General features: G+C 46.2%; 2 protein-coding genes and 1 non-coding gene across 10 annotated transcripts in view; 1 reads left to right on the forward strand and 2 right to left on the reverse strand.

Annotated features, from left to right (window-relative positions):
* Nucleotides 1-6,610, forward strand: part of BUB1 (BUB1 mitotic checkpoint serine/threonine kinase) — a 32,954-nt gene extending 26,344 nt beyond the window's left edge. For 4 of the 5 annotated variants that reach the window (XM_045162180.1, XM_025260596.3, XM_045162181.1 and 1 more), the window contains exons 20-25: nucleotides 1,582-1,697; nucleotides 4,054-4,215; nucleotides 4,386-4,543; nucleotides 4,646-4,820; nucleotides 5,843-5,949; nucleotides 6,300-6,610. In XM_045162180.1, coding sequence (XP_045018115.1) covers nucleotides 1,582-1,697; nucleotides 4,054-4,215; nucleotides 4,386-4,543; nucleotides 4,646-4,820; nucleotides 5,843-5,949; nucleotides 6,300-6,495 — 914 coding nt within the window. In that variant the 3' untranslated portion in view covers nucleotides 6,496-6,610. The remainder of the gene's footprint in view (nucleotides 1-1,581; nucleotides 1,698-4,053; nucleotides 4,216-4,385; nucleotides 4,544-4,645; nucleotides 4,821-5,842; nucleotides 5,950-6,299) is intronic. The other variant, XM_045162182.1, reaches the window with a different exon arrangement.
* Nucleotides 6,611-9,536: 2,926 nt separating this feature from the next.
* Nucleotides 9,537-25,234, reverse strand: part of LOC102391440 (two pore calcium channel protein 2) — a 53,191-nt gene continuing 37,493 nt past the window's right edge. For 3 of the 4 annotated variants that reach the window (XM_006059826.4, XM_044925578.2, XM_006059825.4), the window contains 9 exons: nucleotides 24,602-24,787; nucleotides 23,250-23,311; nucleotides 21,702-21,789; nucleotides 19,910-19,979; nucleotides 18,439-18,658; nucleotides 18,141-18,231; nucleotides 14,588-14,701; nucleotides 14,237-14,361; nucleotides 9,537-10,173 (listed from right to left, as the gene is read on the reverse strand). In XM_006059826.4, the coding sequence (XP_006059888.3) occupies nucleotides 10,043-10,173; nucleotides 14,237-14,361; nucleotides 14,588-14,701; nucleotides 18,141-18,231; nucleotides 18,439-18,658; nucleotides 19,910-19,979; nucleotides 21,702-21,789; nucleotides 23,250-23,311; nucleotides 24,602-24,787 (1,087 nt within the window). In that variant the 3' untranslated portion in view covers nucleotides 9,537-10,042. The remainder of the gene's footprint in view (nucleotides 10,174-14,236; nucleotides 14,362-14,587; nucleotides 14,702-18,140; nucleotides 18,232-18,438; nucleotides 18,659-19,909; nucleotides 19,980-21,701; nucleotides 21,790-23,249; nucleotides 23,312-24,601; nucleotides 24,788-25,234) is intronic. The other variant, XM_044925579.2, reaches the window with a different exon arrangement.
* Nucleotides 15,297-15,405, reverse strand: LOC112578243. Its single transcript, XR_003102546.3, has one exon. It is a non-coding gene; the product is annotated as a U6 spliceosomal RNA (small nuclear RNA).

A 25,234-nucleotide genomic window follows, 5' to 3' on the forward strand; every position in this document is an offset into this window, starting at 1 on the left:
GCTCTCCTTCTGTTATTGATTACTAGTTTAATTCCATGAGTGTATGATTTCTTTTTTTTAATTGTATTTTATGACCCAGAACGTGATCTTTATTGGTGACTATTCCATGTAAGCTTGAAAAGAATGTACATTTTGCTGTTGTTAAATTATTTCGTAAATATCTATTAGATCCAGTTGATTGGTGGTGCTGTTCATGTCAGCCATGCCCTTTCTGATTTTCTGCCTGTTGGCTTTGTCAGTTGCTGACAGAGGGATGTAGAAATCTCCAACTGTGATAGTGAAGTAATCTGTTCTCCTTGAAAGTCTGTCAATGTTTTTCATCACTATTTTGATGCTCTGTTCTTTGACTCATACACTGATGCCTTCCAAACTCCTTATATGCCAGCTAGAAACCAGAAAGCGACTTTTTTATATTTGATTTTAAACATGTGATTTTTTTTTTTTTAATAATCTATTACAACTTGAGCTCTGTGGTCTTTCTCCCAAAACAAATAACTCCAGTGTCACTAAACAATATGAAAACAAATCCAGATGAGAGGCATTCTACAGCTCATCAGACAAGTGCTGCATGGAGCTGCCGCAGCTGCCAGGAGCAGAAAGGAAGGGACTGTCACAGCCTAGCAGAGGCTGACGAGACTCGCACATGCCCTAGAACTTTAGGGGAGGACTAGTGGAGAAGGCAATGGCACCCCACTCCAGTACTCTTGCCTGGAAAATCCCATGGACGGAGCAGCCTGGTGGGCTGCAGTCCATGGGGTCGCTGGGAGTCGGACACGCCTGAGCAACTTCACTTTCACTTTTCACTTTCATGCATTGGAGAAGGCAATGGCAACCCACTCCAGTGTTCTTGCCTGGAGAATCCCAAGGACGGGGGAGCCTGGTGGGCTGCCGTCTGTGGGGTCGCACAGAGTCGGACACGACTGAAGCAACTTAGCAGCAGCAGCAGTGAAATCTGAGTAAAGTGTGGAGTTAGGTAACAGTAACCTACCAGTCTTGGTTCTTGTTTGTTACCAGTGTACCTTGGTTATGTAAAAGTTAACAAAAGGGAAACTCGATGCAGAACAAACAGAAACTCTACTATCTTTGCAATGTTTCTATCAATAAAAAACTGTTCTAATACAGAAGGTTTACTGCAATAAAAATTTTAAATTACCTGTTAGAAATATCAGTACAATTATACTCTGTCCCTTTTATTCTGATGTTGAAACGCCTGCATTTTTCATAGGCACGTTAGACCTTTGTTTAGCAGTTTGCAGATGATGTTTACGTCTTCTTTGATATCACAACAGTCTTGCCAACTAGGCAGCACAGGTATTTCCCCTTTAGACACGAGAGCACGGGTGACGAGGATGGCTGCCCAAGGCCGCCTGCTCGGGGACGGGCCTGGGCCCCGGCCATGCTGCCCTGGCTCCCCCGTCACTCCATGGAAGACTGGCCAAACACTTCCTAAGGGAGCTGTACCCACGTTTATTTATTAAAGCAACTCGAGCACCAAGAAGAATTTACAATACTTCATTTTGATAGTCTTTAGTGTTTTGAGCTTTTTTTTTGTTTTTTATTTTGACTTCTCTCTATCCTCAGGTTCTTTGCTGGTCTACGTTGATCACTTTATTGGAGAAGGGGCTTTCGCCCAAGTCTATGAAGTTACCCATGGAGATGTGAACAACAGCAAAAATAAGGAGAAATTTGCTTTGAAGGTAAATGATCTGAACAATATAGAAATGAATTTTAGAACTTGAGATTGTCGTTCTCTCTTTTTTTTTTTTTTTTTAAAGATAGTGTTGGTTTCAGGGACTTCCCTGATGGTCCAGAGGCTAAAATTCCCCACTCCCAACACAGTTCCAATTCCAGTTCAGTCACTCAGTCGTGTCCAACTTTTTGCAACCCCATGGAGTGCAGCACGCCAGGCCTCCCTGTCCATCACCAACTCCTGAAGCTTACTCAAACTCATGTCCATCGAGTCAGTAATACCATCCAATCATCTCATGCTCTCTCGTCCCCTTCTCCTCCCTCCTTCAATCTTTCCCAGCATCAGGTCTTTTCCAGTGAGTCAGCTCTTCACATCAAGTGGCCAAATTATTGGAGCTTCAGCTTCAGCGTCAGTCCTTTCAATAAATACTGCAGGACTGATTTCCTTTAGGATCAACTGGTTTGATCTCCTTGCAGAGCAAGGGACTCTCAAGAGTCTTCTCTAACACCACAGTTCAAAAGCATCAATTCTTTGGTGTTCAGCGTTCTTTGTGGTCAAACACTCACATCCATACGTGACTACTGGAAAAACCATAGCTTTGACTAGACGGACCTTTGTCAGTAAAGTAATGTCTCTGCTTATTAATATGCTGTCTACGTTGGTCATAGTTACTTTTCCAAGGAGCAAGTGTCTTAAATTCATGGCCGCAGTCACCATCTGCAGTGATTTTGGAGCCCCAAAAATAAAGTCTGTCACTGTTTCCATTGTTTCCCCATCTATTTGCTATGAAGTGATGGGACCAGATGCCATGATCTTCGTTTTCTGAATGTTGAGCTTTAAGCCAACTTTTTCACTCTCCTCTTTCACTTTCATCAAGAGGCTCTTTAGTTCGTCTTCACTTTCTGCCATAAGGGTGGTGTCATCAGCATATCTGAGATTATTGATATTTCTCCCAGCAATCTTGATTCCAGCTTGTGTTTCATCCAATCTGGCATTTCACATGATGTACTCTGCATATAAGTTAAATAAGCAGGGTGACAATATACAGCCTTGACATACTCCTTTCCCAACTTGGAGCCAGTCTGTTGTTCCATATCCGGTTCTAATTGTTGCTTCTTGACCTGCATACAGATTTCTCAGGAGGCAGGTCAGGTGGTCTGGTATTCCCATCTCTTGAAGAATTTTCCAGTTGGTTGTGATCCACACAGTCAAAGGCTTTGGCATAGTCAATAAAGCAGAAGTAGATGTTTTTCTGGAACTCTCTTGCTTTTTCGATGACCCAACAGATGTTGGCAATTTGATCTCTGGTTCCTCTGCCTTTTCTAAATCCAGCTTGAACATCTGGAAATTCTTGGTTCATGTCCTGTTGAAGCCTGGCTTGGAGAATTTTGAGCATTACTTTGCTAGCATGTGAGATGAGTGCAATTGTGTGGTAGTTTGAATATTTTGGGCATTGCCTTTCTTTGGGATTGGAATGAAAACTGACCTTTTCCAGTCCTATGGCCACTGCTGAGTTTTCCAAATATCCTGGCGTATTGAGTGCAGCACCTTTACAGCATCATCTTTTAGAATTTGAAATAGCTCAACTGGAATTCCATCACCTCACTAGCTTTGTTCGTCGTGATACTTCTTAAGGCTCACTTGACACATTGCACTCCAGGATGTCTGTTTCTAGGTGAGTGATCTCAGCATCATGATTATCTGGGTCATGAAGATCTTTTTTGTACAGTTCTTCTGTGTATTCTTGCCACCTCTTCTTAATATCTTCTGCTTCTGTTAGGTCCATACCATTTCTGTCCTTTATCAAGCCCATCTTTGCATGAAATGTTCCCTTGGTATCTCTAATTTTCTTGAAGCGATCTCTAGTCTTACCCATTCTCCTGTTTTCCTGTTTCTTTGCATTGATCCCTGAGGAGGGCTTTCTTATCTCTCCTTGCTATTTTAAAACTCTGCATTCAAATGGATAAATCTTTCCTTTTTTGAAATCAAATTGCATTCAGGGTACCTGCATTCAAGCCCTGGTCAGGGAACTGGACCCCACATGCCACAACTAAGACTTTGCATGCTGAATCTAAGACCCAGCATAGCCAAATAAATATTAAAAGAAATAGTCTTTTAAAAAAAGATAGTAATGGTTTCATTTAGATCTGTTGTCAGCACTTAGGAAACAAAACTATCCCACAGGGATTCAGAACTGCCTTGCGGCTAAAATTATCTTGGAGCGATCCCCATACTGCAGCAGCAGTTCATAGCTTGTCATACCTTTCTACCCCGTGCCCCCTTTTTTTTGGATGAAGTTGCTTTCTTGCAGTCATTTTCCAGAACATGAGCTGGATGTGAATGTTACTTTATCCACTTTGCAGGTCCAGAAGCCTCCCAACCTCTGGGAATTCTACATTGGGACCCAGCTGATGGAAAGACTGAAGCCAAGTATGCAACACATGTTTATCAAATTTTATTCGGCCCACCTGTTCCAGAATGGCAGCGTGTTAGTAGGAGACCTCTACAGTTATGGCACATTATTAGTAAGTGTGATGCTTTGATGACACAAGCATGAAGTACCTTTTTTGCTTTGCACATCCCTTTTTGCACTTGAAGCTTTTATTGGAGTGGTGGGTGGGGCAAAGCTCTTGGTTTGAAATTTCATTAATCATGGGCAGCCAACTCAGGACATTCCACTGTCCATTGTTTCTAGAATGCCATTAATCTCTATAAAAATACCCCTGAAAAAGTGATGCCTCAGGCACTAGTCCTCGCTTTTGCTATCAGAATGCTCTGCATGATCCAGCAAGTCCATGAATGTGAAATCATCCACGGAGACATCAAGCCAGACAATTTCATACTCGGAAACAGGCAAGTGTTGCACTTTAAACGGGTACTTCTCTGACCATCTCCCCCAGCAGCCTTTTATTTTCTGTGCTTACACAGCCTGGTGCTTGTTTGTGTTTAACACAGATTTTTGGAACAAGACAACAAAGATGATGACTTATCTAACGGCTTGGTCCTGATCGACCTGGGTCAGAGTATAGACATGAGACTTTTTCCCAAAGGAACTGCATTTACAGGAAAGTGTGAAACTTCTGGTTTCCAGTGTATTGAGATGCTCAGTAACAAGCCATGGAACTACCAGGTAGAGAACTAGAGAGATCTGAAAACGTTTCCTGTATTACATTCACTGCAGGCTCGATGTGAATTTGGGCATCCAGGTAGTTTGAGCTGGTGTAGTCCTCTTCTTGGAGAAGGCCATGGCACCCCACTCCAGTACTCTTGCCTGGAAAATCCCATGGACAGAGGAGCCTGGTAGGCTGCAGTCCATGGGGTCGCAAAGAGTTGGACACGACTGAGCAACTTCACTTTCACGTTTCACTCTCATGCATTGGAGAAGGAAATGGCAACCCACTCCAGTGTTCTTGCCTGGAGAATCCCAGGGGCGGAGGGGAGGGCCTGGTGGGCTGCTGTCTGTGGGGTCGCATAGAGTCAGACACGACTGACGTGACTTAGCAGCAGCAGCAGCAGCAGTCCTCTTCTAGCCCTGGAGACAGACCACACTGCAGAGCTGTTCTCAGTTGTAGGCACGCCACACTTCGCAGGGCTTGGGGTGCAGCTCAGAAACGACAGCTGGCCCCTGGGGAGGAGGGGGCGACGTCCACGGTGTTAACACTGCACTGGCCTCGTGACAGAGTGAACGACACGGTGGCCCAGGAAGAACAGAACTTCCTGAGATGCTCCATCAGCGGGGGTTGGGGGGGCGGTGATCCGCCGTCTGTGGAAGCTTCCAGCAAAGCCTAGACGCCACTCATAGGGCATGTCAGTGTGAGGGCTGACACGTGGCTTCCAAAGTTCTTTAAAACTGAAATCCTGTAACTGTTTCCAATGATTTATTGTATTTGCTGCATAACTTGGACAGACATGATAATTTACGCACGTGGAAATTACTATTTTAATCATTGATACATAGCCATATTTTCATTTTTTTATTAAAAATCTTTATTTTGTATTGGAGTATAGCCAATTAATAACATGGTGATAGGTTCAGGTGGACGTGTATCCTTTCTCCCCCAGACTCCCCTCCCATCAGACTGCCCATGACACTGAGCAGAGTTTCCTGTGCTGCACAGGAGATCCCTGTTGATTCCCATATTTCCTTTATAGATTGATTACTTTGGAGTTGCTGCAACCATATACTGCATGCTTTTTGGCACTTACATGAAAGTGAAAAATGAAGGGGGCATCTGGAAGCCTGAAGGTCTTTTCAGAAGGTGGGTATTAGCATCGGTGCTCCATGGATGTTACCTTCTGTCTGGTGGAAGGTGGACCTTTGCCACGAACATCCATGCCTTGGGAAGCAGGGTGACATGGCACAGTCCTGGCCCCCCGTGCACTGAGAGAGTTAAGTGGTTCTGTTTCCCCATTCGTAACTTTTGTTCAACAAGGTGTGTGTAGACAGTTAATTGAATCTGTACTTTCTCTAAGTTATAATAGAGCCAACATTTCCATTCTTGATGCATTAAGTTGGCTTTAGGTGAGAGTGAAGTCAGATGCAAGAGTGGGGTTGCCATGAGTGTTGAAGGCTATACTTCATCCTTCTTTTACGGCTTTGTCTCATCAGGCTTCCTCACTTGGACATGTGGAATGAATTTTTTCACATAATGTTGAATATACCCGATTGTCATCATCTTCCATCTTTGGATTTGTTAAGGCAGAAGCTTAAGAAAACATTTCAAGAACACTACACCAGCAAGATCAAGACCCTGTGTAATAGGCTAATTGTACTGCTCTTAGAATATAAGCGTTCTCGGAAATAAAATATGGACACTCCCTGGAGATCACCTTGTAAATACTTGCCTGTTCACTCAATACCTCGATGTCTACATTTACTATTATTGTAAATGTTTCTTAAAAATAAAAGCCCACAAAGTACATCCATGTGACATAGTTGTTACAGATATTTCAATAAAATACACAACAGGATAAGGTCCCTGCCCAGCAGCTGATTTCACGGCTTTTGGGGTGGATACGAGCATTTATGAGGACAGTCTGCACAAGCACGTGCTCTGAAAGCGCTTAAAACACTGACCTGTTTACTTTAAGCCAGAAAAGAGCCGCGTCAGGATTTTTCACCCAAATCTAAGGGTTTATATTTCCGTAAAATAAGCAAAATTTCCCCAAATATATCCAGCAGACTTCATGTTTTTATGAATAAAATGTGCATGTCCTTTATATATATAACTCTGTGTGTGTGTATATATATATATATGTGTGTGTGTGTGTGTGTGTGTGTGTGTGTATCGCTCCCCAAGTGGCGCTAGTGGTAAAGAACCTGCCTGCCAGTGCAGGAGACGTGAGAGATGGCCTCAAACCCTGGGTCGGGAAGATCCCCTGGAGGAGGGCATGGCATCCCACTCCAGTACTCTTGCCTGGAGAATCCCATGGACAGAGGAGCCTGGCGGCTACAGTCCATGGGGTCACACAGAACTGGCCACGACTGAAGTGATTAGCACGCATACATGCCCTTTGTCGTACCTGTTCTTCATTGCTATCCATGGGAAATATGCAGGGATAAATCTTAAGCCTCTTGTTTTTTAAAAGTACCATGAAAAAGACTATCCCAGATCTTGGAAATAGTCGTATAAACCCCATACATCATTAACTAGCTCTGAAATAACAGCAGCCAACATCATTCATTGACCAGCCCCTGCATTAGAAGGTGAAGTCTCAACCACTGGACCACCAGGCAAGTCCTGCAAATATGTTTTTATTTTAAAAATAATATAACCTACATGACTGATTAAACATATCCTCAAATTAGAAGGAAACCAACATTAGATTTACTCACAGTGTCAAAACAACTGAGCACTGATAAAGACATTTGTGGGATTTTTTTCTTTCCTCTTGAAAATGTTTGCAGTGGAAACAAGACTAAAACAGATAAGGGTGCTGTTTTACTAAAGTGAAAGTGTCAGTTACTCAGTCATGTCCAACTCAGCAACCACATGGAGCCTGCCAGGCTCCTCTGTCCATGAGATTCTCCAGACAAGAATACTGGAGTGGGTTGCCATTCCCTTCTCCGAGGTATTTTCCTGACCCAGGGATGGAAACCAGGTCTCCTGCACTGCAGGCAGATTCTTTACCGTCTGAGCCACCAAGGAAGCCCCCTGTTGTACTAAACTCAGAGCTAAATGGGTCCATCTGTGAAACAGCTGTGACGCCTTCTTGTCTCGGGCAGGGAGGACCCCTGGCCTCTGCTTCCAGCCCCTGTCAACATGTCCTGCCTCCCTGCCAGCCCATTTGCTGTTACTGGGTCTTCAGCCCCATCACACCCAAGACACCCTCCGTGTCCTTCCCACCAGCAGCCTCAGCCTGAGCAGCGGCATCTCGGCGCTGCTGCCGCCCATCCGGTGACGAGTCTGTGCCAAGGACTCACTCGCCACCTGCACAGTCAGCCTTCCTAGCTACAGCCTTGTCCCCAGGGAGGAAGGCTCCATCGAAACAAAGAAGTCATTTTATTAAATACGCACTAGGAAAGTAGATCGTTTTTGGTGGTGGTGGTAGTGATAGGTTTTTGGTTTTTTGTTTTTCTCCATTTCGTGGTACAAACTGTAGCAGTTATCTTCATTTCATTATAAAGTAGTTGTCTGGATCACATACACGGTTTATCTGCACAAGGACAAAAGCTCTGCATCCAAAGGACAACTGAGGGACTTCCCTGGTGGTCCAGTGGTTGATCTCACCTCCCAGTGCAGGGGGTGAGGGTTCGATCCCTGGTCAGGGGGCTAAGATCCCACAGGCCTGCTGCTGCTGCTGCTGCTGCTAAGTCGCTTCAGTCGTGTCCGACTCTGTGCGACCCCATAGACGGCAGCCCACCAGGCTCCCCCGTCCCTCGGATTCTCCAGGCAAGAACACTGGAGTGGGTTGCCATTTCCTTCTCCAATCCCACAGGCCTGGGGGCCAAAAAAATCAACACATAAAACAGAAGTAACATTGTAACAAATACAATAAAGACTTCAAAAATGGTCCTTATAAAAAAAAATCTTAAAGAGAGTGGGGGGTAACTGAGATGGATGCCACAGACAGCAGTGTTGGGAGCAAAGAAACCTCCAACTCACCGACCGAGACCGACCGACGGAGACTGGAGTTCCCTGGGGACAGAGCTGGGTTCCATTTATCCCATGTCTCCAGCTGAACAAAGGCCCAGCTCATCCTAAGTGCCCAGGTATGGGCTGGATTCACCAAGGTTCAGATTTTATATCTACTTGGGCTTCCCTTGTAGCTCAGTAGGTAAACAATCTGTATGCAGTGCAGGAGACCCGGGTTCGATCCCTGGGTGGGGAAAATCCCCTGGAAAAGGAAATTGCAACCCACTCCAGTATCCTTGCCTGGAACATCTCATGGACAGAGGAGCCTGATGGGCTGCAGGCCATGGGGTCGCAAAGAGTTGGGCACAACTGAGCGACTAGCACTTAACTAACTGAACTGTACACTTAGAAATGGTTATGATGGTAAATTTCATGTTGTCTTTTTACCACAATTAAAAATGTTTTAAATAAAAAATGTTAGTTGTTCGGTCGTGTCTGACTTTTTCCAACTCCATCTGCAGCCCACCAGGTTCCTCTGTCCACGGGATTCTCCGGGCAAGAATACTGGAGTGGGTTGCCATTTCCTCCTCCAGGGGATCTTGCCAACCCAGGGATCAAACTCAAGTCTCCTGCTTGGCAGGTGGATTCTTTACCATCCGAGCCACCAGGGAAGCCCTTTAAATAAAATAAATCCCTTTAATTTCCCAGAAGGAGTAGGTTGATGTATTGACAGATTTGAAATGGGAAAGTGGCCTCAGGGAGCAACTGACTCAAAATCTTGCTATAATTTAATTCAAGAAACTTTGAGAGCCTCCCTTGAAAAAGAAGCAGTTGTGACAGAATTTGATCTTCACGTTCATATTGTTCTTCATTTCGAATAAACACCGCATCTAAAACCTACCATACTAGGACGTGTTCCTTTAGCATATTTCGGTATTTTAAATTCATTCAGTAACATCACAGCACAGTATTCATTTAGTAAAACAGCAAAGTATCATATAAAAATAAAGGAAATCTTTTCCATATCCATCAAAAGGACTTACATGTATGAGCAATGCCCTCCACAAACTCCTCATAGATTTTCCTCTCCTTACTTCTATGATCAGCTCTAAGTATGACCACACAGAGCCGGCAACTCAGGACGGGCAGGGCGATTCACAGTCTTATCAAAACACAGATGGGAGCCCAGGCTGAGAAAGTAACCTCTAGGTAGGAAACACAAACGGTGACGATAGCTTATCTTGGTTTCCGGTGGTGCACAATTCCAGGCTCGGGATCAGGCGCTGTTATCAAAATTGACCTTCTTGGGTGAAAAGCTGAGAATCTCCTTCAAGGAAGGGTCTTTACCCTCTGGAGCTATTTCAGACTCAAACATCTGCTGCAACAAAGTGTCCACCGTCTTGTACTCTAGGATAAAGGAGAAAGGGCACATGGAACCGGACTGTGGGGGAGGAGGGGCGCACAGCCCCTCAGAGCTGGGCTTTCCCGAAGGAGGACCTCAGACCCCATCCCACGGAGCTCCCAACCCCCGCGGAGGCTCTGCAGACCAAGGAGAAGGTCCTCCTTGAAGGACGCAGGAGGACCACCTCTGGGGTGGCGTGCCCGTCCCACTCCTCCCGCATCTATGCTGTGCTGTGTCTAATTGCACTGTACGGTGTCCCCGCCAAAGCCCCGGCTGGAATTCAGACAGATTTGCATTCACTCGATTTTGTCATTTAGTTGCCAAGTATTATCAACTCTGTGTGACCTCATGAACTGTAGTCCACCAGGCTCCTCTGTCCATGGGATTTCCCAGGCAAGAATACTGGAGCAACTTGCCATTTTCTTCTCCAGGGGATCTTCCCAACCCAGGGATCAAACCCACATCTCTTGCACTGGCAGGCAGGTTCTTCACCGCTGAGCCACCAAGGAAGCCCCCTTGGGTTTACTCAGTCAATCCATAATTCACTGCAAATCAGTAAAGTAATTAAACAGCTGATGTTAATGACCCCATGTCCCAGGCACATTGTGAGGCCCTGGGAATACAGTTCAGTTCAGTTCAGTCTCTCAGTCGTGTCTGACTCTGCAACCCCATGGAATGCAGCACACCAGGCCTCCCTGTCCATCAGCAACTACTGGAGCTTGCTTAAACTCATTGAGTCCATTGAGTAGGTGATGCCATCCAACCATCTCATCGTCTCTCGTCTCCTCCTCCTCCCACCTTCAGTCTTTCCCAGCATCAGGGTCTTTTCAAATGAGTCAGTTCTTCACATCAGGTGGCTAAAGTATTGGAGTTTCAAGTTCAGCATCAGGCCTTCCAATATTAAGGACTGATTTCCTTTAGGATTGACTAGTTGGATCTCCTTGCAGTCCAAGGGATTCTCCTCAATTCTTCAGTGCTCAGCTTTCTTTATAGTCCAACTCTCACATCCATACATGACTACTGGAAAAACCATAGCTTTGACTAGATGGACCTTTGATGGCAAAGTAGTGTCTCTGCATTTTAATAAGCTGTCTAGGTTGGTCATAACTTTCCTTCCAAGGAGTAAGCGTGTTTTCATTTCATGGCTGCAGTCACCATCTGCAGTGATTTTGGAGCCCCCCAAAATAAAGTCTCTCACTGTTTCCATTGTTTCCCCATCTATTTGCCATGAAGTGATGGGACCAGATGCCATGATCTTCGTTTTCTGAATGTTGAGCTTTAAGCCAACTTTTTCACTCTCCTCTTTCACTTTCATCAAGAGGCTCTATAGTTCTTCTTCTCTTTCTACCATAACGGTGGTGTCATCTGCATATTTGAGGTTATTGATATTTCTCCCGACAATCTTGATTCCAGCTTGTGCTTCATCCAGCCCAGATTTCTCATGATGTACTCTGCATATAAGTTAAATAAGCAGGGTGACAATATACAGCCTTGACATACTCCTTTCCTGATTTGGAACCAGTCTTTTGTTCCATGTCCAGTTCTAACTATTGCTTCTTGGCCTGCATACAGATTTCTCAGGAGGCAGGTCAGGTGGTCTGGTATTCCCATTTCTTGAAGAATTTCCCACAGTTTGTTGTGATCAACACAGTCAAAGGCTTTGGCGTATTCAATAAGCCAGAAGCAGGTATTTTTCTGGAACTCTTGCTTTTTCAATGATCCAACATATGTTGGCAGTTTGATTCCTGGTTCCTCTGCCTTTTCTAAAACCATCTTGAACATCTGGAAGTTCACGGTTCATGTCTTGTTGAAGCCTCGCTTGGAGAATTTTGAGCATTACTTTACTAGCATGTGAGATGAGTGCAATTGGGTGGTAGTTTGAGCATTCTTTGGCATTGCCTTTTTTTGGGACTGGAATGAAAACTGACCTTTTCCAGTCCTGTGGCCACTGCTGAGTTTTCCAGATTTGCTGGCATATTGAGTGTAGCACCTTCACAGCATCATCTTTTAGGATTTGAAATAGCTCAACTAGAATTCCATCACCTCCACTAGCTTTATTCGTAGTGATGCTTCCTAACGCCCACTTCACATTGCACTCCAGGATGTCTGGTTCTAGGTGAGTGATCACACCATAATGGTTATCTGGGTCTTGAAGATCTCTTTTGTATATTTCTTCTGTGTATTCTTGCCACCTCTTCTTAATATCTTCTGCTTCTGTTAGGTCCATACCATCTCTATCCTTTATTGTGCCCATCTTTGCTTGAAATGTTCCCTTGGTATCTCTAATTTTCTTGAAAAGATCTCTAGTCTTTCCCATTCTATTGTTTTCCTTTATTTCTTTGCATTGATCACTGAGGAAAGCTTTCTTATCTCCTTTTGCTATTCCTTGGAACTCTGCATTCAGATGGGAATATCTTTCATTTTCTCCTTTCCATTTCACTTCTCTTCTTTTCACAGTTATTTGTAAGGCCTCCTCAGACAACCATTTTGGCTTTTTGCATTTCTTTTTCTTGGGGATGGTCTTGATCACTGCCTCCTATACAATGTCATGAACCTCCATCCATAGTTCTTCAGGCACTCTGTCTATCAGATCTAATCCCTTGAATCTAATGTCACTTCCACTGTATAATCGTAAGGGATTTGACTTAGGTCATACCTGAATGGTCTAGTGATTTTCCCTACTTTCTTGAATTTAAGTCTGAATTTGGTAATAAGGAGTTCATGATCTGAGCCACAGTCAACTCCCGATCTTGTGTTTGCTGAATGTATAGAGTTTCTCCATCTTCGGCTGCAAAGAATATAATCAATCTGATTTTGGTATTGACCATCTGATGAGGACCATGTGTAGAGTCTTCTCTTGTGCTGTAGGAAGAGGGTATTTGCTATGACCAGTGCATTCTCTTGGTAAAACTCTATTAGTCTTTGCCCTGCTTCATTCTGTACTCCAAGGCCAAATTTGCCTGCTACTCCAGGTGTTTCTTACTTCCTACTTTTGCATTCCATTCCCCTATAATGAAAAGGACATCTTTTTTGGGTGTTCTAGAAGGTCTTGTAGGTCTTCACAGAACTGTTCAACTTAGCTTCTTTAGCATTGCTGGTCGGGGGATAGACTTGGATTACTCTGATACTGAATGGTATGCCTTGGAAACGAACAAATATCATTCTGTCATTTTTGAGATTGCATCCAAGTACTGCATTTCGGACTCTTTTGTTGACCACGATGGCTACTCCATTTCTTCTAAGAGATTTTTGCCCACAGCAGTAGATATAATTGTCATCTAAGTTAAATTCACCCATTCCAGTCCATTTTAGTTCGCTGCTTCCTAAAATGTCGATGTTCACTCTTGCCATCTCCTGCTTGACCACTTCCAATTTGCCTTGATTCATGAACGTAATATTCCAGGTTCCTATGCAATATTGCTCTTTACAGCATCGCACTTTACTTCCATCACCAGTCATATCCACAACTGAGTATTGTTTTTGCTTTGGCTCCATCTCTTCATTCTTTCTAGAGTTATTTCTCCACTGATCTCCTGGGGATACAATGGAGAGCAAAAAAGATACAGCCCTGCACCTCTGGAGCTTTGAGTCTGCAGAGAAGACAAATGGTGACCAGGCAGTCACTCAGCAATGAATGTGCCGCTGACCTGTGCTAAAAGGTGGGGAGGAGAGCTGGGGGAGCTCACAGGACCACCTGACTTCTTGGGGAGCCCAGGGTGCTTCCCCGAGGAAGTACTACCTGAGCAGAGACCTGTAGGTGTAGAGGCCTTGATTAGGCAAGGTGGGGGGGATGAGAGCATGGGGAGAAAGCAGCATGTGCAAAGGGCCTGTGCAGGATGGAGCAGGGCAGCCGAGGAAGTAGGACCAGCAGGGCTGAAGGGCAAAGGCACAGGGGTCCTGGGCTGAGATACTCAAGGGAACCAGATATGGGGCCCCCAAGCCTACGGCAGGTCTTTACCCTTGACCCACAGAAAGCCCCTGAAGGTCAGGTTTGCATTCTGGAAACATCACACCAGCTGCTATGAGAAGGATGGATCAGAGGCAGTTTCAGGTTGGGTTAAAACTTACTTTTTGATGCAATTCTGAAGTACAGTCCTTTCAAGTCCTTCTTTTTGTTGTCTCCTTCGTCCGCACTGAAGCCACTGTCCTTGGTGTCCATGCTGTCAATGAGCCCCCCGTCCTGCACCTCTTCCCTTCAGGGAGGAAGACATGTGTGAACACGGCCGAGTCCCTCAGCTGAGCCCCTCTCTGTCCTCCCAGCCGTGGCCCCACACCACCTGTGCAGCTGGTGAGGGTCTCAGGACTGGCACCCAGGAGCCAGCTGGCTGCCATGGGACTCGGGGGTTAAAGGTGGTCAGGACCCTGCCAAGAACACCCCACCTCCAAAGTCCACGAGCCATGTCAGGAACTGCTACTCACTCTTGGACCCCCACTCCAAGCTCCTGAATCTTCTTCTCAATGGCAGTTTCCACTTCACTCTTTTCTAATGAATATGCCACAAAAAATGCCTCCAAGATGAACGCTATGAAAATACTGAGAAAGAATAAAAGGAAGAAGATGTTATGTTGAGTCAGCCGTGGTCTAGGTGACGGGAAACCATAATGCCAAAGAGTTTTCAAGCCCAAATGAGAAAAAGGCTGCCCATCTTTGCAAAGAAAACATAACATGAAGAAGAAATGACAACATGTCTTTCAAGCATTGGGCACAACTTTCTTTCATCTGAAAAATCATTCTTCCTCTACATCCTATTTAAACAGTGACTATTAAGAAAATAGAGGGGGTTTTAATTCACAATTTTTAAAGGTTACAGTCAAGTTATAGTTATTATAAAACACTGGCCATATTCCCTGTGTTGTAGCTGATGATAAGTCACTTCAGTCATGTCCAAGTCTTTGGGAATCTAAGGACTGTAGCCCACCAGGATTCTCCAAGCAAGAATACTGGAATGGGCTGCCATGCCCTTCTTCAGGGGATCTTTCTGACCCAGGGATCGAACCCGAGTCTCTTCTGTCTCCTACACTGGTAGGCAGGTTCTTACTCCTAGCGCCACCTGGGAAGCGCATGCTTGCATCTTATTGTACATGTAACAGTCTGTACCTCCTACCCCCTACCCCCTACCCCCTACCGCGGAGGCATGGACCGCCTCACCGATTTGTGTGTCATCCTTGTGCAGGCGCAGTGTGAATCTTCTTTGTATACGGTTCCAATTTTATTACAAGTGTTGCCAGACCAAGCACAAAAATACAGTTTAAGGGGACGCTTAGGCCAAATAATGGTTGATAAACAACCCTCCACGAATCTCTCATGTTTCTGCACAGTCTGGATCCTGGAGCAAAAGCACTGGGAGTCAATTTAGGGATGTATTAACTGTAAAAAAAAATTCACTTGTGGAAAACCTGAACTTTTTGACCAACCCAGTACACTAGCCTCTGGAGATGTCCCATGGTAGTAAAGCTTGGCGCTGCCCCCTCCCCAGAGATCACTGTGGCTAGCAAAGACCTCTCCTCCCCAGAGACCTGCTTACATTCAAGAGTAAAAATACGGTCTTTCTTGAACGTACTTACAAAATAGAAACAGACTCACAGACTTAAAGAATGAACTTATGCTTGCCAGAGAGGAAGAATGGGGGAGGGAAGGGACAGTTAGGGAGTCTGGGATGGACATGTACACACTGCTGTATTTAAAACAGATAAACTTTTTGAAATTTAGTAATGTTTATCTTTTTGCCAGTTTTTCTAAATGTCCCCTGGGCATCTAATAACATATGAGATACAAAATTTTTAATATGTTTGTGTAGGATATGATCAATATAAATTAAATATAAATCTATTATACTTAAATTATTAATGACATCATTCAAGATGCTCCTATTCTTATTTTTTCTCCACTTGATAAAATATTCTCAGAGAAATGTTAATATGTCTCACTATGATTATGTATTTTTCCTTTTCCCTTATATTTCTTCTGATTTTGCTTTATGTATCTTTGTTTCTTTGCTGTTAAGGTGTCTAACAGTTTATGATGTCTATCTTCTTTGGGAATTGTACCTTTTATCATTAAAAGTTTTCACCTTTGTTTCATTTAAAATAAATAAATTAAATTAAAAAAATAAAATAAAACAGAAAACCAACAGAGACCCACACATCTAGCACAGGGAACTCTGCTGAATGTCACCCGGCAGCCTGGAGGAGAGCAGAGCTTGGGAGAGAATGGACACGTGCATATGTACGGCTGAGTCCCTCCCCTGTTCACCTGAAACTATCACACTGTTAACTGGCTATACTCCAATACAAGGAAAAAAGTTTTTAAAATAAGGTATTTCTCTTTTTCTCTCTCTCTCCAGAGGGGAGGATGGGCAGGTCTTCCCAGATACACAGATTAGAGTTTCCTCATTTTGAATTTCTGGTTCTACAATCTAGCCCGTCCAGCTGGCCCTCATCTCGCTGCTTAGTGGGGATTAGGGCTCAGGGAGCAGACCCAAGTATTGCTCTGGCTGCAGTTTCTGTAAGCTCTTTGTCTTGGACCCTCGGTGTCTCGCTCTGTCATTACATACACGCGACACGCATGCACAGTGACCCGTCGACGAGTGAGAAGGGGCCCCAGGCCCTCACCACCTTGCCTTAACTCAGTGCTGTTGGACCCCGCTGTCACCGCCTCCACGTGCCTTGGGGAGGAGCGCAGCAGAAAAACCCCTACAGCTTTTCACGTTCCCCCGGCCCACCCCAGCATTCTGAAAATCGCTCTTAGAGCTACTTGGGGGTGTTCTTCTCTTGTTCCTGTTGCATGTTCTGTCCAGACTGTGCAGGACCAGCAGCGCTGAGCAGTTCTTCCCCTCCCCTCCCTCTACTGGGACGTTCTTCAGCCAAAACCAGCGGGTTGGTGGCCAAAGCAGCCTTGAGGTAACAAGGCCCAGGGCTGGGCTGCCACACCAAGAGTTGTGTGTCCTGGGCGCTGAGAAGGGTACAACAGCCAGAAAACATCTCTGGGAAAAAAACTCAGTGATCAAGGGCTTCCCTGGTGGCTCAGTGGTAAAGAATCCATTTGCCAATGCAGGGAACACAGGTTTGATCCCTGATCTGGGAAGATCCTACATGCTGCGGAGCAACTACTGAGCCTGTGCTCTAGAGCCCATGGGCCATGAGTACTGAAGTCCATGCACCCTAGAGCCTGCGCACTGCAAAAAGAGAAGTCACTGCAATGAGGAGAAACCCACACACCACAACCAGAGTAGTGCCCACTTGCTGCAACTAGAGAAAAGCCTGAGCAGCAACGAAGACCCAGCACAGCCAATGCATAAATAAATAACCAAAATCATTAAAGAAACGAAAACCTGTGATCAAGGGAACTCAGATTCCCACGAGGAACAATGGAACTAGAATCAGAGATCGGCAAGCTGGAAGGAAAGCCCTCTGAAGCGCTGAGATGTCATAACTGCTTTCAAACAGTGGCTGAGTTCCCCCACCCCCGGAAGACAGATCAGGACAGAACCGGAACCAATGAAGAGAATTAACCAGTGGCACCTTTCCATTCTACCCGTGCAAGGACAGGTGAGGACCAGAGCCGGACAGCAAGGAAACTAACTCGTGTGGGTTCTAAGGAGTCCCAGGAGTTGGGCAGATTTCAGCAGAGGGTGGATGCAATTCACAAGGGTGTTCATCCCAGTGGGGAAGGGTAGGGAGACCCACCAGGGCCCCAGAGCCCTTCTGACCCAAACAACTCGTGAGGCTATGAGATGTATATGACATTCTGACATGCACGGCTGGCTGACACTGAAGAACACAAGTGTGAATAGAAGTTAGACGCCTCCCTTCTGGTGTCCTGGGTCTAGCAAGGGAGATGTGACCTATCCACAGGGAACTCCAGGGTGGAGCCAGGGAGGAGGGAGGTGCGAGCGGCTGTAGGTCTGAGGCTGGTGGGCTGGTGGGGGGAGGGGCGCAGATCTGGAAAGGCCCACTGGCAGGAGCAAACTCACTTCACAATGAGAATGACGACCACCACGTGGAAGCTGATGAAATACAGCTTTGCTGCCTGGTGTGTCACGAGGGCAAAGCCGTCCGCGAGGAGTGCGAAGCTAAGGCACCAAACCTGCCAGGTCGTTGTTTAGTCGCTCAGTCGTGTCCCACTCTTTGCGACCCCTGGACTATAGCCCGCCAGGCTCCTCTGTCCACGGGACTTCCCAGGCAAGAATACTGGGGCGGGTTCCCATTTCCTCCTCCTCCCAGAAGCTGCTCTGAGCATCCCCCACCACGCCGCCTCCTCAGAAAGGATATTGTGCCACTGGTTAACCACGGTGAGCTCCGTCAGCAGGATGAGTGAGGACGCCAGGTCGTTGAAGTTGTTCTTGCAGTACCTGCCTTGGGCAAATGCTGAGTCTTTTAAGGCTGGGTTCCCACACACCAGGGCATCAGGACTGCCAGAACCGGGGTCCAGGAAGTGGACTTTGCCGTGGAACACTTCCATCCCAATGATGGCAAATGCATAGTAGACCACCTAGGGTGGGCGGCAGGGTCACAGGGTGGCACGTGGGGTAAGGTGAGGCAGGAGGACATGGACACAGGTGGGCCAGGTGACAACAGCCAGCAGGAAAGGCTGCTACCCTCATTCCAGGAATGGCTGCCCCCTAGCCATGAGTTCCAGCAACATCAGGAAAAAGCATGGCTGGGGTTTGCCCACCGAACACTGGGTTGTTCAGAGACAGGAGACACATGGGCTGGACCACACCTTGCCCTCTCCCAGAGTCTCCATTTACAAAGTCAAAGTGATGCTGCTAACAAGTCGGGGGTTAAATTCGCTACTGTTGTTCACTCCTGTCTGACTCTTTGTGACCCCATGGAATGCAGCCCCCCTAGCTCCTCTGTCCATGGGATTGTCCAGGCGAGCATACTGGAGTGGGTTGCCATTTCCTTCTCCAGGGGGTTTTTCTGACCCAGGGATCTAACCCACGTCTCCTGATTTGGCAGGTGGATTCTTTATTGCTGAGCCACCAGGAAAGCCCGACTCATGAGATTTCGAATATTGGTCATATTGTGCATATTTGTCATATTGTATAGCGATTTCCCAGTAGAGTTTAAAAAACAATCCAGATAAAAGAGCCATGCACTGGAAGGAGCTTAAATCCCTGAGAACCACCTGGTGGTTAGGGCTAGGAATACCCCCTGGACTGCGGGTGAGAAAAACTGTGACGCGATTAACCTGCTGAGGCTGGGGTGTTCATTACAGCACCCAGTGTACCTGAACTGTTTGCAGGTATAAATGCCTGACGTTTATATTGATATATTTGATATTTCTAAAAATGGCTCCTAGAAACCACTGAACTCATTGATTTCATCTCTCTTTCTTTCCCTCACTTAAAATAAGGCTCAGAGAGAGCTGATAAGAATGAATCTCTTAGACTTCCCTGGTGGTACGGTGGCTAAGAATCTGCCTGTCAAAGCAGAGGACACAGTTTGATCCCTGGTCTGGGAAGATTCCATATGCCTTGGGTGACTAAAGCCCGTGTGCCAAAACCAATGAGCCCAGGTGCTGCAACCACTGAAGCCCTAGAATCTGCACTCTGCCAACAAGAGAAGCTCCTCAGTGCAGAGCCCACCCACTGCAACGAAGAGTAGCTGCTGCTAGGCACAACTAGAGAAAACCCATGCAAAGCAACGAAGACCCAGTGCAGCCAGAAATGAGTAAGTGATTTTTAAAAAATGCACATTTTACCACTCGCTTCACGTGGATCAGAAAGAAAACACTCACCAAGACCAGGCCGCCGAATGTCAGCATTGTGGGGCCAATGTTAATTAAGGTGGTCACGATCACCCGGAACCTGGGATAAAATGAAGTTTCTGACACAAGGTAAAGGGCAGGTAAGAATAAAACTGACAACATCCTAGCACCTTGGGTCTAATGCCTCTCCCTCCTGTCCTGGATCTGTCCTCTAAATGCCGCTAGGAATCTGCCTTTACAATTTTGTTAGTGTCAGTCCATCTACCGAACTGGGTGGGAGGGGCAGCAAGTGGTTAACTTGTCTTTCACCTAGAGCAAAGCAAGGCAGTTAAAAAAAAAAAAATGAGAAAGATCATCAGTTTCACCAGTAAGACAAAGGTGTGTATTGAGGCTGAAAACCCATCCAGCCTGGGACTTCCCTGGTGGACCAGCACTTAAAACTTCACCTTTCAATGGAGGTCAGTGAGGGTTCGACCCTGGTTGGGAAACTAAGATCCCATGTGTCTTGTGGCCAAAAAAAAAAGAAAAACCATACAGTCTCATCTGATTTTTTCCTCCACTTTTTTCTTCATCAAAAATCCAGTCTGTATTAAAGCTTCCTTGGAGACTTAGGTTGAAAGAGTGAATATTTTGTGGGGTAGCAGGCCAGTCCTCGAATGGAGGCATCCCCCTATACTCCTAGAAAGGAACCTAGCCTATCCAAAACAGAGTGGGCTTTTCCAAGTTTGGGGATCAGACTCCCAGGTTTGTGCCCTAGGTCTGTCTCTTTCTCGCTGTGCATCACTGTGCATCACTGGGGAAACCTCTCACTCTCTCTGAGCTTCAATGTCATGACCCATGAACTCAGGATCATTAAAGCCCCTACGTTGTTGGAAGGATTTAACAAGCAAAGGTCCATCTAGTCAAGGCTATGGTTTTTCCTGTGGTCTATGTGAGAGTTGGACTGTGAAGAAGGCTGAGCGCTGAAGAATTGATGCTTTTGAACTGTGGTGTTGGAGAAGACTCTTGAGAGTCTCTTGGACTGCAAGGAGATCCAACCAGTCCATTCTGAAGGAGATCAGCCCTGGGATTTCTTTGGAAGGAATGATGCTAAAGCTGAAACTCCAGTACTTTGGCTACCTCATGCAAAGAGTTGACTCATTGGAAGAGTCTGATGCTAGGAGGGATTGGGGGCAGGAGGAGAAGGGGACGACAGAGGATGAGATGGCTGGATGGCATCGACTCAATGGACACGACAATGAAGGACAGGGGAGCCTAGAGGGTCACAAAGAGCCAGACCCGACTCAGGGACTGAACAACAATAAGACGATGGTTATCACACTGTTAGCATTGAAGTGAAGTGAAGTGAAGTCGCTCAGTCGTGTCTGACTCCTTGCGACCCCATGGACTGTAGCCTACCAGGCTCCTCAGTCCATAGGATTTTCCAGGCAAGAGTACTGGAGTAGGTTGCCATTTCCTTCTCCAGGGGATCTTCCTGACCCAGGGATCGAACCCGGGTCTCCCGCATTGTAGGCAGACGCTTTACCGTCTGAGCCACCAGGGCTGCCAGCAATAGCTGCCGTCGGGACACGCAAGCACAGTTGAGGGACCAGGTCACGGGGGTGATTTCCTGCCCTCAGGGAGCTGCCACGGGCCCCCTTCACTATCTTCACAGGCTCCCTGCCGCTGCCCACTGCCCCCGGAGAACCCAGGTCCTCTATACAAGTTCCACCCTAGGGACACAGTTGGGCGTGTTTCTAGCTCCCAGGCAAGATGGTCTCTGTCGAGCCCCAGAGACGGGAAACCGCCCAGGTGCAACGGTTCCCCACGGTTTCATCCTTACCTCTGAATGCTGATGATGACCCGTAGGAGCCGGAGTATTCTCAAAATCAAGACAATATCCAGTACCTGCTGACTGTTGTATTTTCTCGCTGGAAAAAGAGCACAGTCAACTCTCATTGTTCTTTCTGAGCCTCCAGCTTGTCCCATAATTCAACAACGCCTGAGACTCTGTGGGTCCTGGGGAAATATGCACTTCACTTCAAGAACAGGGTGATGGCTCCAAGCAATAAGGAAGGGAGGGCTCCCCAAGCTGATCAGAGCTGAGCTGAGCAGCCCTGCCAGCCCTAGAGCAGACTCATGAGTGCAGGACCAGACTTCAGACCATCATCAAGAAGTGACTGTGAGTCCCGTTCTATGGAACACATTTCAGCAAGCCCTTCTCCCCCAGCATTCAGGTTAAGAAGCTACTCTGTCTGGAATTCCCTGGTGATCCAGTGGTTAAGAATCCAACTACCAATGCAGGGGACATGGGTTCAATCCCTGGTCTGGGAAGATCCCACGTGCCTCGGGGTGACTAAGCGCATGCCACAACTACTGAGTCTGTGCTCCAGAGCCCGTGCTCTGCAACAGGAAAAGCCAGTGCAACGAGAACCCACGAGCCTGCCCACTGCACCTAGAGAAAGGCAGCGCAGCAGTGAAGACCCAGCACAGCCAAAAATATAAAGAAATAAACATTTGGGAAAAAAAAAGAGAGAACCTGCTTTATCTGTAAATAATCTTCTCTGCCTTCTACAGGAAGGAGTGTGCAGGGTGGTGAGGGCACATGTGGGGAAGCCAGAAGAGGGTAGAAGGAAGAGGGTGGGAGGATGGTGGGCAGAGGCTGATGCCACAGCTGGATCCGGGGTCAGGGGCCAGCATGGGCAGAAGGTCAAGGATGAGCCCTGAGACCAAGGGCAGTTTTGCAGAAATAACCAGGTGAGTGGTTGGTATGATGATGCCTATACATGAATCTCTACATAAAGAAGCTGAGCACTGAAGACTTGATGCTTTTGAACTGTAGTGCTGGAGAAGACTCTTGAGAGTCCCTTGGAATGCAAGGATATCAAAGCAGTCAATCCTAAAGGAAATCAACCCTGAATATTCATTAGAAGGACTGATGCTCCTTCTGGAGCTGAAGCTCCAATACTTTGGCCACCTGATGCGAAGAACTGACTCATTGGAAAAGACCCTGATGCTGGGAAAGATTGAAGGCAGGAGGAAAAGGGGATGACAGAGGATGAGATGGTTGGATGGCATCACCGACTTGATGGGCGTGAGTCTGAGCAAACTCTGGGAGATGGTGAAGGACAGGGAAGCCTGGCATGCTGTGGTCCATGGGGTCACAAAGAGTTGGACACGAATGAGCAACTGAACAACAACAACCATACAGCTAAACACAGACAAAGCTAGCATCCCTCTCCAGAACACGGAACATTTTTACTGATTCTCTTTCATCCCCTCTGCGTTGCTCCAGACCCCCTAAGAGTGCACCGTGGACGTTCTACAAAGATTACTGATTGAACACACAATCCAGGAAGCAGAGAAGCTGGGAGTGGGTGATGACACTGACCTTGAATGGTGGTGTTGGCCACAGTGGCCAGCAGGGCTGCGATGATGATCAACGTGTCAAACCTAACCGTGAAGAAGCAACATCAGTAAGGAATCAAGAGAAAGGTCTGTCAAGCTCAGGATACAGTGAATCCTAAGAAAACACTGGATCCCATCTCCTAGGGAAAGCCAAGATCCAGCCATCAGACTCATTTCCATGATTTTTAGGACAGCAGATACAAAAAGAAACACTGTGTTTGATCACTGACTGGCTGCTCCAATTAACCATTCTGGGAAATCCGTAGAAATCAACTAATTCATATCACTCTGCCTTCCAACATAGCTACATACTTGCCAAGAATACTTTGACACATTTTCAGAATATACAGTATAATTTTTCTTGGCATTAATTTTACTAAATGCATTGCAACTTAAATTTTTTTTTCTTTTTGTGTTTTGGCCACACTGAGCAACATGTGGGATCTTAGTTCCCTGACCAGGGATCAAACCCACATCCCCTGCATTGGAAGCATGGAGTCTTAACCACTGGACCACCAGAGAGGTTCTGCAACTTTCTAATTCAAGATGAAATTCATCATGCCTTTACTTTTCTTTCTGACAAAGGTGCCATGGTCCTGGACAACACTGATCAGGTCCCTCCTGTTGGGCCACACAAGAACTCTAGTGAGTTTCTTGGCACTGAAAGCAGTGACTACAGAGATCCAACTTTCCAAACTGTGTCCTCCTAAAGTTGGTGTTCTATTATGCGTGACACTCAGTGGCACCCGAGATGGTGTGCAGCATGTGGGTGATGGTTTGAGGCCGGGAGGTACACAGCCTGGAGGAGAGAAGGTCACAGAGACACATCCAGCCCAGGAAAGAGCTCGCTAAGGTCCTCATCATCCAGCCACGCAGGCCATGTTTTATGATAATAAGACTAGATGAGTGTGGAGCCCAGCAGTTCTGGAGGGAACTGTCTCACTGGGCGTGTGTCCTAAGATTCCTTTTCAAATTCAAGATGTGATTCTAATTTTAGCCAGTCATTCGAACTGACATCATAAATCACAGCTCTGACAACCAGATGTTCCCATGTCCTCAAGACTTCATTATAAGAAGCCTGGGGACTTCCCTGAAGTCCAGTGGTTAAGATGCCACACTTTCACTGCAGGGGGCGCAGGTTCAATTCCTGGGAGGATTAAGAACCAAGATCCTCATGCTCTGCAGCATGGCCAGAAAAACAAGACTAATGAGCAAAAAACAACAAAAAAGAAACCTCAAAACTAGGCAGACGGAGCTGTGTTCCCACAGTGTGACAGGAAGCCCTGTCTTCACCCACAGTCGCCCCACCACCCACAAAAAAACACACAGACTCACCAGTTCCAGAACTGCTTCCTTCCAAAATAAGCGCTGGGTTCATACGTGTACAATTTCAGGAGAATCTCAATGATATACAGAGAAAGGAAAAGCCATTCTGCGTAGGAAATTAAGGAGTCTTTCTCATCCAAAGCAATGAATATGGCATTTATTAGAATGATGACATCATAAACCCAGACAAAAATCCTGGCAGGAGGAAAATAAGAAAAGATTCTGTTATATATTGCAGATAAAAAAGAAAAAAGCAGGTTTAGAGCCCTACAGGGACAGATGTGTTTCCTGTCAATGGGATGAAAGTGATATATTCACCACCTCCCACTCCACCAACACACACACACACACACACACACACATTCACCCCGCATGGAAAGAAAGGTTCCAGCATGGTCAGGGCCCTGAAATTCACCTGCCTCCCAGGCTTTCCTGCCAGGAGAAAATGAAGACAGCGTGAGGGAGCAAGACGAAGGCCCAGTGTTCCCAAGTTCGTCTTTCCAGCACAGCGGCTGGGTCAGAGGAAAGGTTCAGTAGAATCGGGGGCAAGGAGAAGGGACCACTGTATCTCCACTGCTTGTCCCTGGAAAACTGGAATCCTTTGCTAAGAAAGCTCCTGAAAACTTCTTTTTTTAAAAAAAC

This window comes from Bubalus bubalis, chromosome 12, assembly GCF_019923935.1.
Source record: "Bubalus bubalis isolate 160015118507 breed Murrah chromosome 12, NDDB_SH_1, whole genome shotgun sequence".
Classification (NCBI taxonomy): Eukaryota; Metazoa; Chordata; class Mammalia; order Artiodactyla; family Bovidae; genus Bubalus; species Bubalus bubalis.